General features: G+C 37.4%; 1 protein-coding gene across 2 annotated transcripts in view; it reads left to right on the top strand.

Annotated features, from left to right (window-relative positions):
* The window catches only part of Skap2 (src kinase associated phosphoprotein 2), a 170,286-nt gene that overhangs the window by 80,314 nt on the left and 74,948 nt on the right, over positions 1–15,024 (top strand). For both annotated transcript variants that reach the window (XM_040739314.1, XM_005085882.4), the window contains exons 5-6: positions 12,453–12,530; positions 13,111–13,194. In XM_040739314.1, coding sequence (XP_040595248.1) covers positions 12,453–12,530; positions 13,111–13,194 — 162 coding nt within the window. The remainder of the gene's footprint in view (positions 1–12,452; positions 12,531–13,110; positions 13,195–15,024) is intronic.

The raw sequence follows: 15,024 nt of genomic DNA, 5'->3' as shown, positions 1-15,024 counted from the left end.
GATTTATTACCGCAGCAGTTGCTAGAACTGTTATGGTTAAGGTTGTGTCAGCATATCTATTAAAACTTCAGGACTTTAGAAGTTTATGGCCTAGCTATAAAATTCATTTCCCAGATGGAATTTGGAATACCAGTTAAAGCCTGGCACAATTTTTAATGCATACTTTCACATGAGTTTGAAGACATTTAAGTTGAGACGGAGCAAAAACCATAGATCATTTTGTTATTTGTGTAAAATGAGTTGGGATTTTTCTCCAAAATGCTTGAGACTAAGAAATGTTTCCATTTTCTTTTCCTTTAGATTTTGAAATATTTGTACATAAATAATGAAATATTTCAGGACGTAGACTCAGGCCTAAACATGAAATCACTTACGTTTCATATACACCTTCTTATACATATAACCCAAGGGTAATTTTGTATGGTGTTTGCTACACCTGTGTTGTAATGGCAGGTGTGGAATTTTCCACACGTGATATTGCAGCACTCAAAAGTTTGGAATTTGTAGCATTCTAGAGCTCAGATTTTCAGATTAGGAATGTTCAACTTACGTCAGCAAATATAAATTCGTTTTATTTTAGGGAAAAATTAAAAACACTAAAAATATTCATGGCACATTTGTGTGGAAATGCCAGAATGAAGCCCATTACTTTCATGACACTCTAAAAGAGTTAATAAAAATAATATGAAAATTTAAAAATGACTAAAAATTACTGGTAAGAATTATCTTTCAGAAAAGAAAATATTCTTTAGCCTTCTAGGGAGATCAGAAATTTTGTTTTTCCCTTAGATATTTTTATTGTTACAGTCGGAAAAGTTTCAGAGAGTTGAGACTTGTCTCCAGGGTTGATCTGAACAGTTTCTATTAATTGTCGTGGGAAGGGGTGTGCCCCTGGAGAAATGGTGAAGAAGATGTACCTGCAGGGCCGAGTGGAACTTGTGTGAGATGTGGGTTAGCTAAAGACATCGGCTCTGTGCACGTTCTCACAGTGCCTTTACAAAATATTTATTTGTTTATTATGTATACATAATGTATATGAACAGGCCGGTTGTTTTCATGTTGTATTGTTGTACTATAAACCTACACGTATATTGTCAAATCTCTTACATGTATTGGTGTAGTTATCTGGTTATGCTTTTAATAATTGAAATTACTTAAGATACTGATTTTATTTTCTACTTAAAATTGTATTATTTAAAAATAGGTAATTCCTAATTCTAATAAAGAAAATGTTTTTATCTTGCACCAAACAGCCCACTTCCTAGATTTAAGAATTGCCAGCAGTTCTGGGTATGTTTTCCTGCATCATATGAATATATAAAATATAGAACCTGTACTTCAAATTGAAAAGTGTGTATTAGTTTGTGTATTCTGTTGCTGTGTTTATCCCTCAAGCAGTAGAGAGCTCACTGTATAGTATAGATCTTTCTATATTATATTTCTCTAGTTTTGCATTATTTGAAATGCTTAGCCACTTAAAACATATATTCTCTCTAGATAGGCATTTTCTTTCTTTCTTTCTTTCTTTCTTTCTTTCTTTCTTTCTTTCTTTCTTTCTTTCTTTCTTTCTTTCGGCCACAGCTAGTGTTTCTGTTGTGGCACATATCAGGCATTGTGGTTTATTTTGTAGGACAGGTTTTTCGTTGAGTTCTTAGGATTCTTACCCATAGGTTAGGACCTCATGAAGGCACAGTCTCGCTGTCTCCACTGCCGCCACGCTCTTGGTTTAATAAAGCTGTTTTGGAGCTACGTGCCTGGGCTGCCTGGGTTTTGTACTCTATAGAATTTTTTAAACTGAATTTTGCTTTTGTATTAGCTGTTAGTCAGACAGGAGTGGTGTTACATAAAACAGTCATTTGAAATATTTGTTTTATATACTGTGAAAATGCTGTTGAGAACATTAAAAAAATTGGGGAAATTCCTTTCTCCTTTCAGTACCAGGAACCAGCCATGTGCCCTTCTTAGGAGATGACACCTTCCGCTTAGTAATGCTTGAGAATGTGTATTTCTTGCTTCTGTTGACTAAAACTTAGGACTGAATTTTGTCTTTTCCTAGTAAATATAGATGACATTTGTAGTTCCAGTTTGTTCTGTGTATTCCTTGACTATTTTCATCTGAGGTTTAACAATTAAGAGAATGTAACCAGAAAACTACAAGAAGAATATGTAGATTTCCCACGTACTATTCACCTGGATTCCCATAACATTAACATTGCTCTGTGTAATAACTTGCTTTCTCAATTGCTTGCTCCCTCTCCCACTCCTTCCATATATCCTGTTTGCCCTCAAATATGTCATGTACTGATGGCTACAGAATACCTTGTTGGGGTATGAAGTAAAATATTACTGAACTAATAGTAAAGATAACTAAGGATGCATGAATTTCATACCATATTGGTCAAAGAGAATTATGTGAAGCCCTTTTGTTACACGGAAAGATGGTACATTATGTGTGTGAAAAAGAGAGGGCAGGAAAGCCATGCAGACTGGTGTATTTTTGTTTGTTTGGTTTTGTTTTTTTTTGAGGAAGGGTTTCTCTGGCTCTCCTGGGATTGGCTTTGTAGACTAGGCTGGCCTGGAACTCACAGAGATCAGCCTGCCTTTTTTTTTTTTTTTAAGGAAGATGCTTCAGGCCAGTAGAATTGCTTTGAATAACAGAAGAGGGAGATGCCAGAGAGGGATTGTCTTCTTAGGGAAGCAGGTAATGAATGGCTGAACATGAGAACAACCGGGCTGGTTTCCTCTGATAATCAAGTCCACTTACCGAGTGATCAGAGTACAGCTGTAAATAGAGAGGCTCCTAACTGAGCCATGGTTGGCTTTTCATAGGATTTTTCATGCTTGATTATTTTCAAATTACATTTTTTATTTAAAAAAACAAATGAGCAAATTTAATGTAACCATCTCTTCATCCTGAGATTGTTTTGCAAGTTGCAAATAGGATGACAGATGTTTTTGTACCCATTCTCTTTCTCCAAAGCAAATCCAAATCCATAAACTGTACTATACTTGAGTGGCATAATTCTGTACATTGCTATCTCTGATGCTGCCAACCTAAAACTGTGTTTGTACAATAAAACAAATTCTTAAAATGTAAGAAACTTTCTTGCATTTTAATGTTTTGTATCTTAAAATACAAAGCATGAAATAGTTGTAAAAATAAACAAATCATCCTATGACCTATGTGAAAATAAAGCATGGGCAAGTAGAAAGAAGAGGAATTAAGTCCAAATTGTGTGTAAAACAAATTGTGTTTTAAAATAATATGGAAGTTTTAAAAAAAGATATGCTGTCTTAGTTACTTTTTTGTTGCTGTGATAAGACATCATGACCAAGGCACATATAGACCAGTTTATTTGAGGCTTACAGTTTCAGAGGGTTAGAGTCCGTGACCATCGTGGCAGGGAGCATGGCAGAGGCAGGCAGGCAGGCATGGTGTTGGAGCATAGCTGAGAGCTCATATCTTGAGACACAACCATGAGGTAGAGACAGCTCACGATGGGCTTTTAAAACCTTCAGGCCCACTTTCAGTAACACACCTCCTTCAACAAGGCCACGCCTCATAGTCCTTCCCAAACAGTTCCACCAACAGTGGACCAAATATTCAAATAGATGAGCCTATGGGGACCATTCTCATTCAAATGATTGGGAGTAAAACTGTCCTAATATCTTGGTGAATATGGAAGAAATGCTCTAGGATCTTATATGCATGACAAATTACAAATAACCAGCTGTTGAGGCATTGATGTTAGACAGTCATGATTCCTGTAGTGTCATAGAATTGTAACAGTCTCTATAGATGACATTCTTTTATTACACCAATGGTAGAACATAGCATTTCAGAAAGTAAGTTTTAGAGGCTTTACAAGGTAGACTTGACATCCTGGCTATACTTACTGTGACCTTGGTTTCCTATTGGAAACATAGAACTGATGTTGACATTGTGGTTGGATGAAATGAGATGATGACAATACCATGCTTAATTTGTTGTCAAACCTCAACAAATGTTACAGTTACTGTTTCTGGGAACTGTGCTGCTATTTGTCATCATGTTATTTATAGTGTTTTTTTAAAAAGGAGTGCATTTTGTAGTGTTGATATATGACAAGGTTGTGTTTAATGTAGAAACAGCTTAGGGAGAGAGGAAAGAGAGAAACCAATTTTTGTTATGGGTTGACTTTTATACATGAACATCTGACATCTGACCTTTAAAATAGTTTTGACAATTTTTCAGTGAAGTTGAATTTTATTTTCATATTGCCTACTGTAGCTAATATTCAGGAGAATGTACCTATGCTAACTAATAAATATTTGGTTAATAATTTAATTGGGATACACTTTCATTTTTCCTAATCAGCACTATATACAATACAACAAGGGACTTTTCCCCCCATGTAGCAGTTGTTTTTCTTACGGATACCTGTAGATGAAATGGAAATAAAAGTGATTAACTTTCTGCCAGGCACGATGATGGATGCCTTGATATCAGTACTCTAGAGGCTGAGGCAGAAGAATGGCAGCTTTGGGGCTAGCCTCTTCTACATAGTCTGTTCCAAGTCAGGCTGAGCTAGATTCTATCTCAAAATAAGTATTTAATTTTTAAGTCTTTATTCTGGGTGGTTTATCTTTTCAATTTTTGTTGCTGTAGTTCTTTTTTAAGTGAAGAACAATGGATTTATGGTAAATAAGCTATTTACAAGTAATGATACCTAACTCTTTAAAAGGGTTATCTTATTATTATGTTTTTATATCCCTATGGTAATTCTCTGTAGTTTGCCCCAAAGATTTGAGAAAAAAAGCTTAGTGGTATTTACTAACTTCCTTCCTCACAAGCTATTAGTTAAAGATCATGAGTAGAAGGCCTGACTACCTTCTAAGAGGCACTCTCAGATTTGCCTCGCCTTTAGTGTGGTTGAGAAGAACTTAAATTAAAACTCAGACGATAATTGTATAAATTGAATTGCTTAGTATTTAGAGTGCTTGTGGGAATTTTTAGTATGTTTAGATATATTTGTAACTTAGAAAAAGTGTGTCTTCCATTTTAAGCTTTTATCTTTTTTTGGGGGGGGTGTTTTTCAAGACAGGGTTTCTTTGTGTAGAGTTGACTGTCCTAGAACTTGCTCTGTAGACCAGGCTGGCCTCAAACTCACACAGATTCACCTTCCTCTGCCTCCCAAGCACTGAGATTAAAGGTGGGCACTACCACCACCTGGCTTATGCTTGTATCTTGTCTTCTCTGTGTGTATACGATGGTGTTTGCTTTTGAAAGGCCGTTGTTTTCTGAATTCTTGCACAGAGCAAATGATTAAATGTAGGCATATAAAAGTTACTGAGAATTTACTCCATGTAGAAGGTGAAATTTGATTTAGGTACCTTCTGTAAATTGTAAAGCTCTATTACTGAAATGTAGCTTTTATCTTGACCAAAATAGAAAAACATAGAGGGTTCCTGATACCATTAACACACAAAATAGTAGTTTTTGTCTCTAAAGTGAAACCGCAATTTATTTTTTATTTTTAAGTATTTGATTCTGTGTTAGTATCCCTGAAAACAAATGAAGATTTTTCTTTGCATGATTGGATTTTTAATGATAAATCACTAATTGGATTTTAAAGATAAAAAATGCATTTTAACTTCTGTAAGAAACAAGTTTCATCTATTATAAATATGTTATATCTAAAAGTCTATTTTTAGCTTCTCCCCCAAAAAAGTCAGAGCTCTTACAGCAGTTTTTAACATCTAATAAAACCTTTATTTTTCTGAGACAGGTACAGCAATCCTATTGCATATTTGCATACAACCACAGTCTTCAGCAGAGGTTCTGGTTAGATATGAGCATCCTCTGAGTTAAAAGAAGCAGTTATAAGTGGGCAGTGGAACCCAGTGGACAGTATAATTTGGCCCATGGCCTTTTGACAGCTACTTTCACGGTTACTGATGAATGTACTTTATTTCAGATCGCTCTTAATTATTCTGGACTCTTGCCACTTGAATTTTATATATCTTGGTAGATATCCATGAAAATTAATAGCAGCTACAAGCAACTATTTATTTAGCATAAGAGAAACTTTTGGCTGGCTTTTGAGGAAATGCTTAATCACTTGGATCATATTCATGAGCATTTCTGTATGCATTAACTATAGCATGGATGACTGTTGTCTTTCTTCTTTGGTCCCAAATAGACTGATTGAAGGTATAATGGAATTCCCATGAGGCTATTGGAATTTTCATTTCATGAAGTAGAGTTAGTAAAGGCAAACTCAAATTACCCTAGCGGCGAGTCAGTTTTTGCTTTGTGACTTTCACAGTGCCTTGCCACTTTACATAGTGCCCACTAACAGATGGCAGTCACTCAACCTGGGAATTCTGTGGCTCTAAGAACTGAAAACTGACCATCTTTGTGTCTAAGCTGGGTTGCAAGCTGCTCCTGCCACCCCTTCCCTACTTTGTTCAGTTCAAGAAATGATCACAGTAGCCTCGGCGGTCCCCAGCTCATCCCTCCCCAAGAAGGAACAGCGATATAGACAGCAGGCTCTGTGGAGGGATTGTGCAAAAGCTATCAATCACCAGTTATTCTCTTCGAGGCTACTGATTGATATGTCCATTGAATATGCAATAGCTTTCTTTTTGCTACCCAAAACATAAGATGATTTCAGAGTCCAAATTACCCATGTAGAGTATAAAAGTTAATTTATACAGATATTTCAGGCTAAGATTTGATTTAGAAATCAAACCTTTGCAGTGATGTAAAGCATTTGTTTCTGGTTGGCTCTAAGAGACATCCCCAATTGCTCTACCTAAAAGAAAATTTGTTGGGAGCAGTTTCCACATTGGATAGTAGAGCCTTTTGAACCCTAGTCCTTGTTGAAGCACACGAACAACATGGGTATGGATCTAATTCCTGAGTCTTAGAATTGAGACAGCTTTAGAGTTGATTTGACCTGAGTTTTTTCATGCTTTAGATGAGGAAACTTGAGTCTCAGACAGGCTAAGTGGCCCGTGTCAGTCACAGATTTACAGAAGCAAGTTCTTCTTAAGACTGACTTATTTCATTGTGTGAAGTTTTACCTGTATGTCTGTGCACTGTATTCATGCCTGCTGCCCTCAGAGGTCAAAAGGAGACGTTGGATTCTCTGGGGCTGGAGTTACCAAGGGTTGTCAGCATCTCTGAGGCCATTTCTTAAGGAAGTTAGACAAGTAATCATTGACGGATGAGTAGGAAAGTGTTCCCAATGTGGAGTGAGGTGGTGGTCTCTAAAACGTGAAGCCTTGTACAGTGTGCATCAAATATGAAACAAACATTAAGTGGATACTTTTTTCTCAAAATGAGTCTATTTACCAAACAACAGGCTGTTTTCAGATTCATCCTGGGGACTGGAAGAGGTGAAAGGAAGCATTATCTCCCTCAACTTGGGACTTACACTAAGTGTGAAAGTGAGGGATTTAAAAGGATGTGGATAAGATTTTATTTTTACAAGTCGTTCACGTCTTTAGATTTATTCCAAGCCTTTGTTGTTTTGTTTTAGTTTTTGTTTGTTTGTTTTACTTTTGCTATCCGGGATGATATTGTTTCCCTGACTTTTTTCTCAGTATGCTTGCTGTTGGTATATAGGAAGGCTACTGATTTTTGTGTAATTTTGTATACAGCTACTTTGCTGAGTATGTTTATCTGGTGGAGTATTTTATGTATAGGGCCATGTCTTCTTTAATTAGGATATTTTGACTTCTTCCTTTCGTATTTGTACACCATTTATCTTGCTCTGCTATTCTTATTGCTCTAACTAGGACTTCAAGCACTGTATTGAACAGGAGAGGAAATAGGGGACTATCTTTTTATTCCTGAAAATTCTTTAGGGTTTTTCTCTGTTTAGCAAGATGCTGGGTGTGGGTTGTTACTGTTTATTGTCATTATGCTGGGATATGTCCCTTGGTTCCCTAGATTCTCTGGGACTTTTATCATGAAGAGATGTTAGATTTTGTCAGAAGCCTTTTCTGAATCTAATAAGATGATCATGTGGTTTCGGTCCCTGAATCTATGTGGTGGATTACATTCATTGATTTACATGTATTGAACTGTCCCTGCATTGCTGGGATAAAGCTAACTCAATCATGGTGGATAATCTTTGTAATGTGCTCTTGAATTAGGTTTAAGTTTTTAGAGAATTTTTCCTCTATATTCAACATAGAGGTTGACCTCTTATTTTCTTTTCTTTTTACTACAATGGTGTTTCTAGACATGATACAACAGTTGCATGTATGAAGTCAACAGTGGTTGTAACAGTATGCCAAGACCTGCATGAGCTCAAACCAGACAAAATTCTATTATGGAGGATTGGGTGGAGGGAGTAGACACAAAATCCCACTCTTAGCTGAGGAGCTCTTGACAGTTGAACTGCTGTCAGTTTTCTTTAAGGGCACGACTCCTGGTTGGTCAGCCTTGCTCCGGGGCAGGCCCCACACCCAGGAGTATGTGGGCAGCACAAATTGGTAGTTAAAAAAATCTAAACAAAAAAGGAGGTGTGTGGGGCCTGGAAGGAGATAGGAGGGTGGTGAATATGATCACATATATTGTATGAAATTCTCAAAACATTAATAAAATATTATTTTGATAAAAGGTTTGGATTAACCCATAGGTACTTAATTAGTGTTCAGTAGGGAGAGGGTTGACTGATGAGGAGTTTATCCTCAACTTTTTGCATTTCAGGTACATAGTCCCATCATGTGGTGACAGAGTATTTGACTAGCCCAAGATTTGACTCAGAGTGAAAGATCACATGAGCAAAAATCTCTTACCTGTCTTTTCCAATATAAACAGGAATTTTTAATGGTATGAAAGCAGTAGGAAGATTATGCTAGCTGAAAGGTTTAGTGTTCATGTCGAAGACTATATGAATGCCAAGCAATAAAATGAAAACTGTAGTCAGCAAGGCAAGGCTCAGAAACTGAGTGAGAATTGCATGAAGTCAAGATTGAACAACTATAAAAATGTGAACAATGAGGCCCATAATATCATAATGACTTGTTAATGGTAAAATAGTAAAAGGGGTTTCAGGTTCTTCACGAGTCTAATATTTAAATTAACTACCAACCTTCTCATAAAAATACAAGAAGGAAATGAATCTGAGATGTCTGTTGTGAAAAGGTCTTTGAGACACTCTGATCCCCTGACACCTGCTAGTACAAGAGCAGAAACTGGATGAGAAGCTAATGTAGAACTAAGAAGTCACAACTTGTGTTATTTTTAGTTCATACTTGAAGCTTTTGAAAAGTTGCTGTGATCCGCGATAGGATGGACTTTGATCCTGTTGATGGTGCTGGAGCATGCAGAGTGACCTGTTTGCTCTGCAGTCTGTTTGGGTCAGCCTCATTCCGTCAGCCGTGCACTGGCTGTGCAAGTTTTCAAATTTCACATCCCAGGAGAAGTAGTATAAAGGAGCCCAAGCCAGTTCTCTGCCTGGATGCTGCTGATGCACTGCTGCCTGCCTGTCCTCTGGGCTTCACATCAAGATTGCAAGCTGGATTTGGAGGACGACCCACTCCTTGCTTAGTTACCTTGCTGGGGTTGGTTCGTTTTTATGCTGGGCTGACTGAGGTATGTTGCTATGTTCAGCAACAGGGTGTGAGTTCCAGTGTCTAATATGTTGATTTGCTTTAGAAAAGTAGGATTGCCATAATAAATAAATAAATAAATAATCATTTTAAAAATATGGTCCAGTTTCTTCAGAATATCAAGCTCGTGGCTTTTTAACCAATCACCTGTTGCAATTTTCTATATATAAGTAGAGTAGCCTAGAATACAAGTTAATTTTTTCTCTGTGTTCTTAGTTAGGATGTGATTTCTTCTTTTATTGCCTTTACCTTAAGAAAAGGAAATTGTTTTTAACTAGTTTGAAAATAACAGTAATGTCTAGCCCATGCAGTGGCTGAATCAGGTTGTCCAGTGAGATGGTGTTCTGGTGTAGGGGGTGTCCAGTGGCCCTCTGTTGAGGAGATGTATAGCCATTGCTTCTTTGACCTGGTGGCTGTTGTTCTGCATCTGGAGAGCATCTGTCCTTTGGTCTGGTCTGAATCTTAACTGTCGACACACTCCTGACTATTGTGGTTGGCCTAAACAATGTGAGGATTCCAGGTTTTAAAAGGGAAATTACTGTTTTTATGTATTATAACAAATTTTTATCAGAGGGCTGGAGAGATGGCTTAGTGGTTAAGAGCACTGCCTGTTCTTCCAAAGGTCCTGAGTTCAATTCCCAGCAATCACATGGTGGCTCACAATCATCTGTAATGAGATCTGGTAGCCTCCTTTGGCCTGCAGGCAACATGCAGGCACAACACTGTACTTATAATAAATAAATAAATAAATAAATAAATAAATAAATAAATAAATAATCTTTAAAAGCAAAACCAAAAAAATTTCAGTCAGAAAGTATTAACTGCTTATCTGGTACCCTCCTCTGGCCTGCAGGCAACATGCAGGCACAACACTGTACTTATAATAAATAAATAAATAAATAAATAAATAAATAAATAAATAATCTTTAAAAGCAAAACCAAAAAAATTTCTGTCAGAAAGTATTAACTGCTTATCCTGTTACACAAATCATAAAATTCTTCTGAGGACTTAAATATATATTTAAAAGGGTTATTACTGATGTACTTTTGTTTATAAAAAGTGTACATGGCTGTTAAATCTTAGATATTGGTCAAATAGCTATAATGGTTTACAAAAGTGGAATTTCAGTTAAGAACTTGTTTTTTCCTTCCCTGGGAAGAAAAGATTGTATTCAAGAAACATGAGATAATGAGAAATTAGGGTAAATATAGCTTATGACATTATATTTCATTGTGATTTATCAGTTTAATCAGCAATTTTACCATAGTACCCAGGTTAAGTGGCATATTCACCCTAACAAATTTGTTTCTTTCCTTACTTTTTCTTCTCCCCTCCGTTCTTCCATCTACTCTCTACCTGTTTCTGTTCAGTAAAGTATTAATACCTCAAGGATTGGAGAGATGGCTCAGCAGTTAACTGCACCTGCTGTCTTGCAAAGACTCAAGCTTTGGTTTCCAGGACCCATGTGGTGGCTTATATCATTTGTAACTCCAGTTCCAGGGGATCCCACACTATCTTCTGTCCTTCAGCATTGTTGAGCACATACAGTGCATAAACATACATGAAGGCAAAAGACTCGTACACATAAAATTTTTAAAAATTGAAGATTATCTCACTTCAGAATAACATGCTTTGCTCTTGAAATTTGGAGGACATTTAAATTTTATTACATTTATTTTTGTGCGTACATGTGTCCACACATACCCTTATGTGTGTACATGTGTCCACACATACCCTTCTGTGGGGGTTAGAGAACAACCCTCAAGAGTTGGTTCTTTCCTTCCACTTTGTGTCTCCTGGGAATCAAACTCAGGTCATCAGGCTTGGTCGAAAACACCTTTACCTGCTAAACCATCTCAATGGCTACAGAGAACATTTGTTTGGTGTTAAGATATTTGCCCAGTGGAAGTATAAAGATTGTGGTACTATTATTCAGCGAGACCCAGTTATTCTACAATACCATGACTAGTTTAATGGTTGGCCCAACTTGTTGTTCCCTTAGACACAAATTCTATATGATTTTTAAAAAATGATTTATTTATTTATCTACCTGTCTATCTGTTATGTCTATCATCTGTCTGTCTGTCTGTCTGTATGTCATCACTCTTGTAAGGAGCTGGGAATTTTTCCAAGAATACCTCTGAAGTTATTAAATGACCTGTCACATATTACCATAAGTTTGTAACTGACTTTAATTTACAGCTTAATCTTTAAGGTTTTACATAGAAATACCCTGTTTGTTTTTGCTAGTTTTAGATGATCTAGTCTTAGATTCTTAAATGCCTTATGAAAATCTAAATCATAGAGCAGACTCGCGTGCTCTTGACATAGGGGTGCTCTGTGAAGTCAGGTAGGGGGAGAGAGAATTTGATGTGGACTCAGGAACAAATACTGTCTTTGACTTTTGGGAAAAATCACTTTGTTTCACTTGGTGGGAGTCAGAATATACAGGTCAGAGTTGATTTGCATTTAAATTCTTAACGAGCTAATGCAGTGGAAATGTTAAGATGTATCTGTGGTTCATTTGAACTTCCTAACATCTCTAGCTGGGATTTGTTGTGTTTATTTGTAATAGTTCTCTGTTTATTGACTGTAGATCAAAAGTGTCACCCTTTTGAGATAACTCAACTGCATTTGTATTTAGGAACATGGTACTTTTTTTTTTTTAATACTCAAGATTTACAAGAGGAGAGAAGGGAGTCTATGGGCTGGATTTGAAGTAAAGTTGCCAGATCTGATTTGAGTAATTGCAATAATTAATGCACTAAATGTAATGGGATGAGGTCAGCAGGCTTTTCCAAAGTGAATTACCCACTGATTTTTCTTTCTCTACTTCCTACAGGGAACCAGTTTCCTCCAATTGCAGCCCAGGACCTTCCTTTTGTCCTAAAGGCTGGCTACCTGGAAAAACGCAGAAAAGGTGAGCCAGTGAAAACACAAAAGCGGAGTTTCCCATCCTAAGATAAAATATATTTGTGGCATACTCACAGAAGCAGTGTTTTTAGGCTTTTAAAGGATGTGAGAAAATGTGGGTGACCTTATCCAAACATGAAATGCCACTTTGAGTTTTAACATAGTTTTTACTGACAAAGCATCAGTGTTACCCGGGGTGTTTGTAAGTGATTCAAGGGCCGTGTCCTACATCTTCTGGGCAAGCTTCAGGCCATGACGGTGCTGTCAAGGTTGTAGTTTCTCACCATTGGCCCATGTGAACCCCTGCACACACTGGCCTGCTGTGGTTCAGAACAGCCTGCCATCTCACCTGCTGTTATCTGTTACTCACTTGAGTCTCCTTCTCCTTTGGCCTTGCTAACTGTGACTTCATGTGGTCTCCAAAATATGAAATCTGGGGTGGTGCTTGGGACGGAGAATGCAGACTAATGTCAGAGGAAAAGGAAACTGGGAAATCGCATTAGCTAACTTGGCCTGGTGTGGTAAGGGAATGGCAGTATGCAAGCCGTGTGTAGTATGTAACCTGCTCATTGTCCTGCTTTTTGCAGATCACAGCTTCCTGGGGTTTGAATGGCAGAAACGGTGGTGCGCTCTCAGCAAAACCGTCTTCTATTATTACGGGAGTGATAAAGGTAATATTGGGGCTACTCACACCCTTCCTTTGCACTGTTGTATTATGACGGGAGTGATAAAGGTAATATTGGGGTTACTCACACCCTTCCTTTGCACTGTTGTATTATGACGGGAGTGATGAAGGTGTATGGGGTTACTCACACCCTTCCTTTGCACTGTCATATTATGACGGGAGTGATGAAGGTGTATGGGGTTACTCACACCCTTCCTTTGCACTGTTGTATTATGACGGGGGTGATGAAGGTGTATGGGGTTATTCACACCCTTCCTTTGCACCATTTGCACCGTTTCCTGCAGAGTGAACAAGGACAAAGTGGAGGAAGGACTGAGAGGTTTTCAGAATTATAGTTTAAGATTCATTATAATTGTCTTTCATTATTTGACAGATGTTGTGAATTTCAGACTATCCTCAAACTTAGCACACTTGTATTTTTATGAATTATGAAAGAAAGTAAAATAATTTTCACTCCTATGGATTTTCACCTTAATAAGTATTTGTCATCTGGGCTGCAGTTGTAGAACTTGAGAAAAATGAGGAACCATGATGAAATGAGATAAAAATTTTTGAAGACAGGAAAAAATAGTAAAAGTTTTCACATAAAATGTAATGGATACATTACTTGCTAACCTGACTTTAAGGATGCCAACAACAAAAGCAGACATATTGAGTGTGCTATATTCCAGACCCTCTAAGCATTTTATCTGTATAAGCAAGCTAACTAGCATAACTTACATAGCATTTCTCTGAAGTAGGCCCGTTATTAGCCTATTTGTTTACTTATGATGTTTTTATTAACATATATCAATTGTATATAATTGCCACAGTCTATGTGGCTTGGGTAGCAGTTTTGCCAATTTTCCATGGGTCTGAGGTCTTGGTCCTTGGCATGGCTGTGCCCATGTCAGCAGTTCACTGTGATTCAGGGCTTCCTCCATTTCCTGCACATAGCAGGTTTCACCATGACATTTTCATTCATGTAAATGGACATGATGCATTTTGATCACATTTGCATTTACTCCCTGTACCCTCTACGGCTAATCCCTTCCCTTCCTAACTGCTCCACTCTTACTATCACTCCTTTCTTTCCTTCCTTCCTTCCTTCCTTCCTCCCAACCTCCTTCCCTCCCTCCCTCCCTCCCTCCCTCCCTCCCTCCCTCCCTCCCTCCCTCCCTCCTTCCCTCCCTCCCTCCCTCCCTCCCTAGTAAGTTTCATTAGGGTTGCAGCAGCAAGAGCACCCTATCAGTGGCTACACCACTGAGAAAAGTCCCCCTCTCTCCATCATCCATTAACTGCATATGAATCCTCAGGAAATAGGGCCCTGTGGGCCCCTCCATCTGTTGGAGTGTATCCATAGGCCCAGCCTTGTACAGTTTTCCCATTTATTTTAATGTTAGGAAAACAAAGGACTGAGAGGCTAATTTTGTACGATGTCCATTCTCAGAGTGGTAGAAGGCAGGCCTGGAAATTGTTTACAGTTCAGGCTTGTGACCACTGTAGACCCTGTGCTAACTTTCATACTCTGCAATTTCATACTTCTTTAGTTAATAAATGTCATTTATTAGTTAATAAACTTCATTTATTAATTCACAGTTTTAGCAATAGTTCACATAATTTTAGCTTTCTTATTGAATAAGTGAAGCTGCAAAATAATGAATTTTAAAATATACATGCATATATATTCCAAGTTTTAATGATTTTTTATGAATAGTATACACACATATATATACATACATATATACATATATATACACAAGTTGGTATGTATTTTACACAAAAAACAACAGTGAAAAATTTCTAAAATAAGTACTCTGTCCTTAGAGAAAATAAG

This window comes from Mesocricetus auratus, unplaced genomic scaffold (genome assembly GCF_017639785.1).
Source record: "Mesocricetus auratus isolate SY011 unplaced genomic scaffold, BCM_Maur_2.0 Super-Scaffold_100676, whole genome shotgun sequence".
NCBI classification, from domain to species: Eukaryota; Metazoa; Chordata; class Mammalia; order Rodentia; family Cricetidae; genus Mesocricetus; species Mesocricetus auratus.
This window is presented reverse-complemented; position numbering and strand designations above follow the sequence as displayed.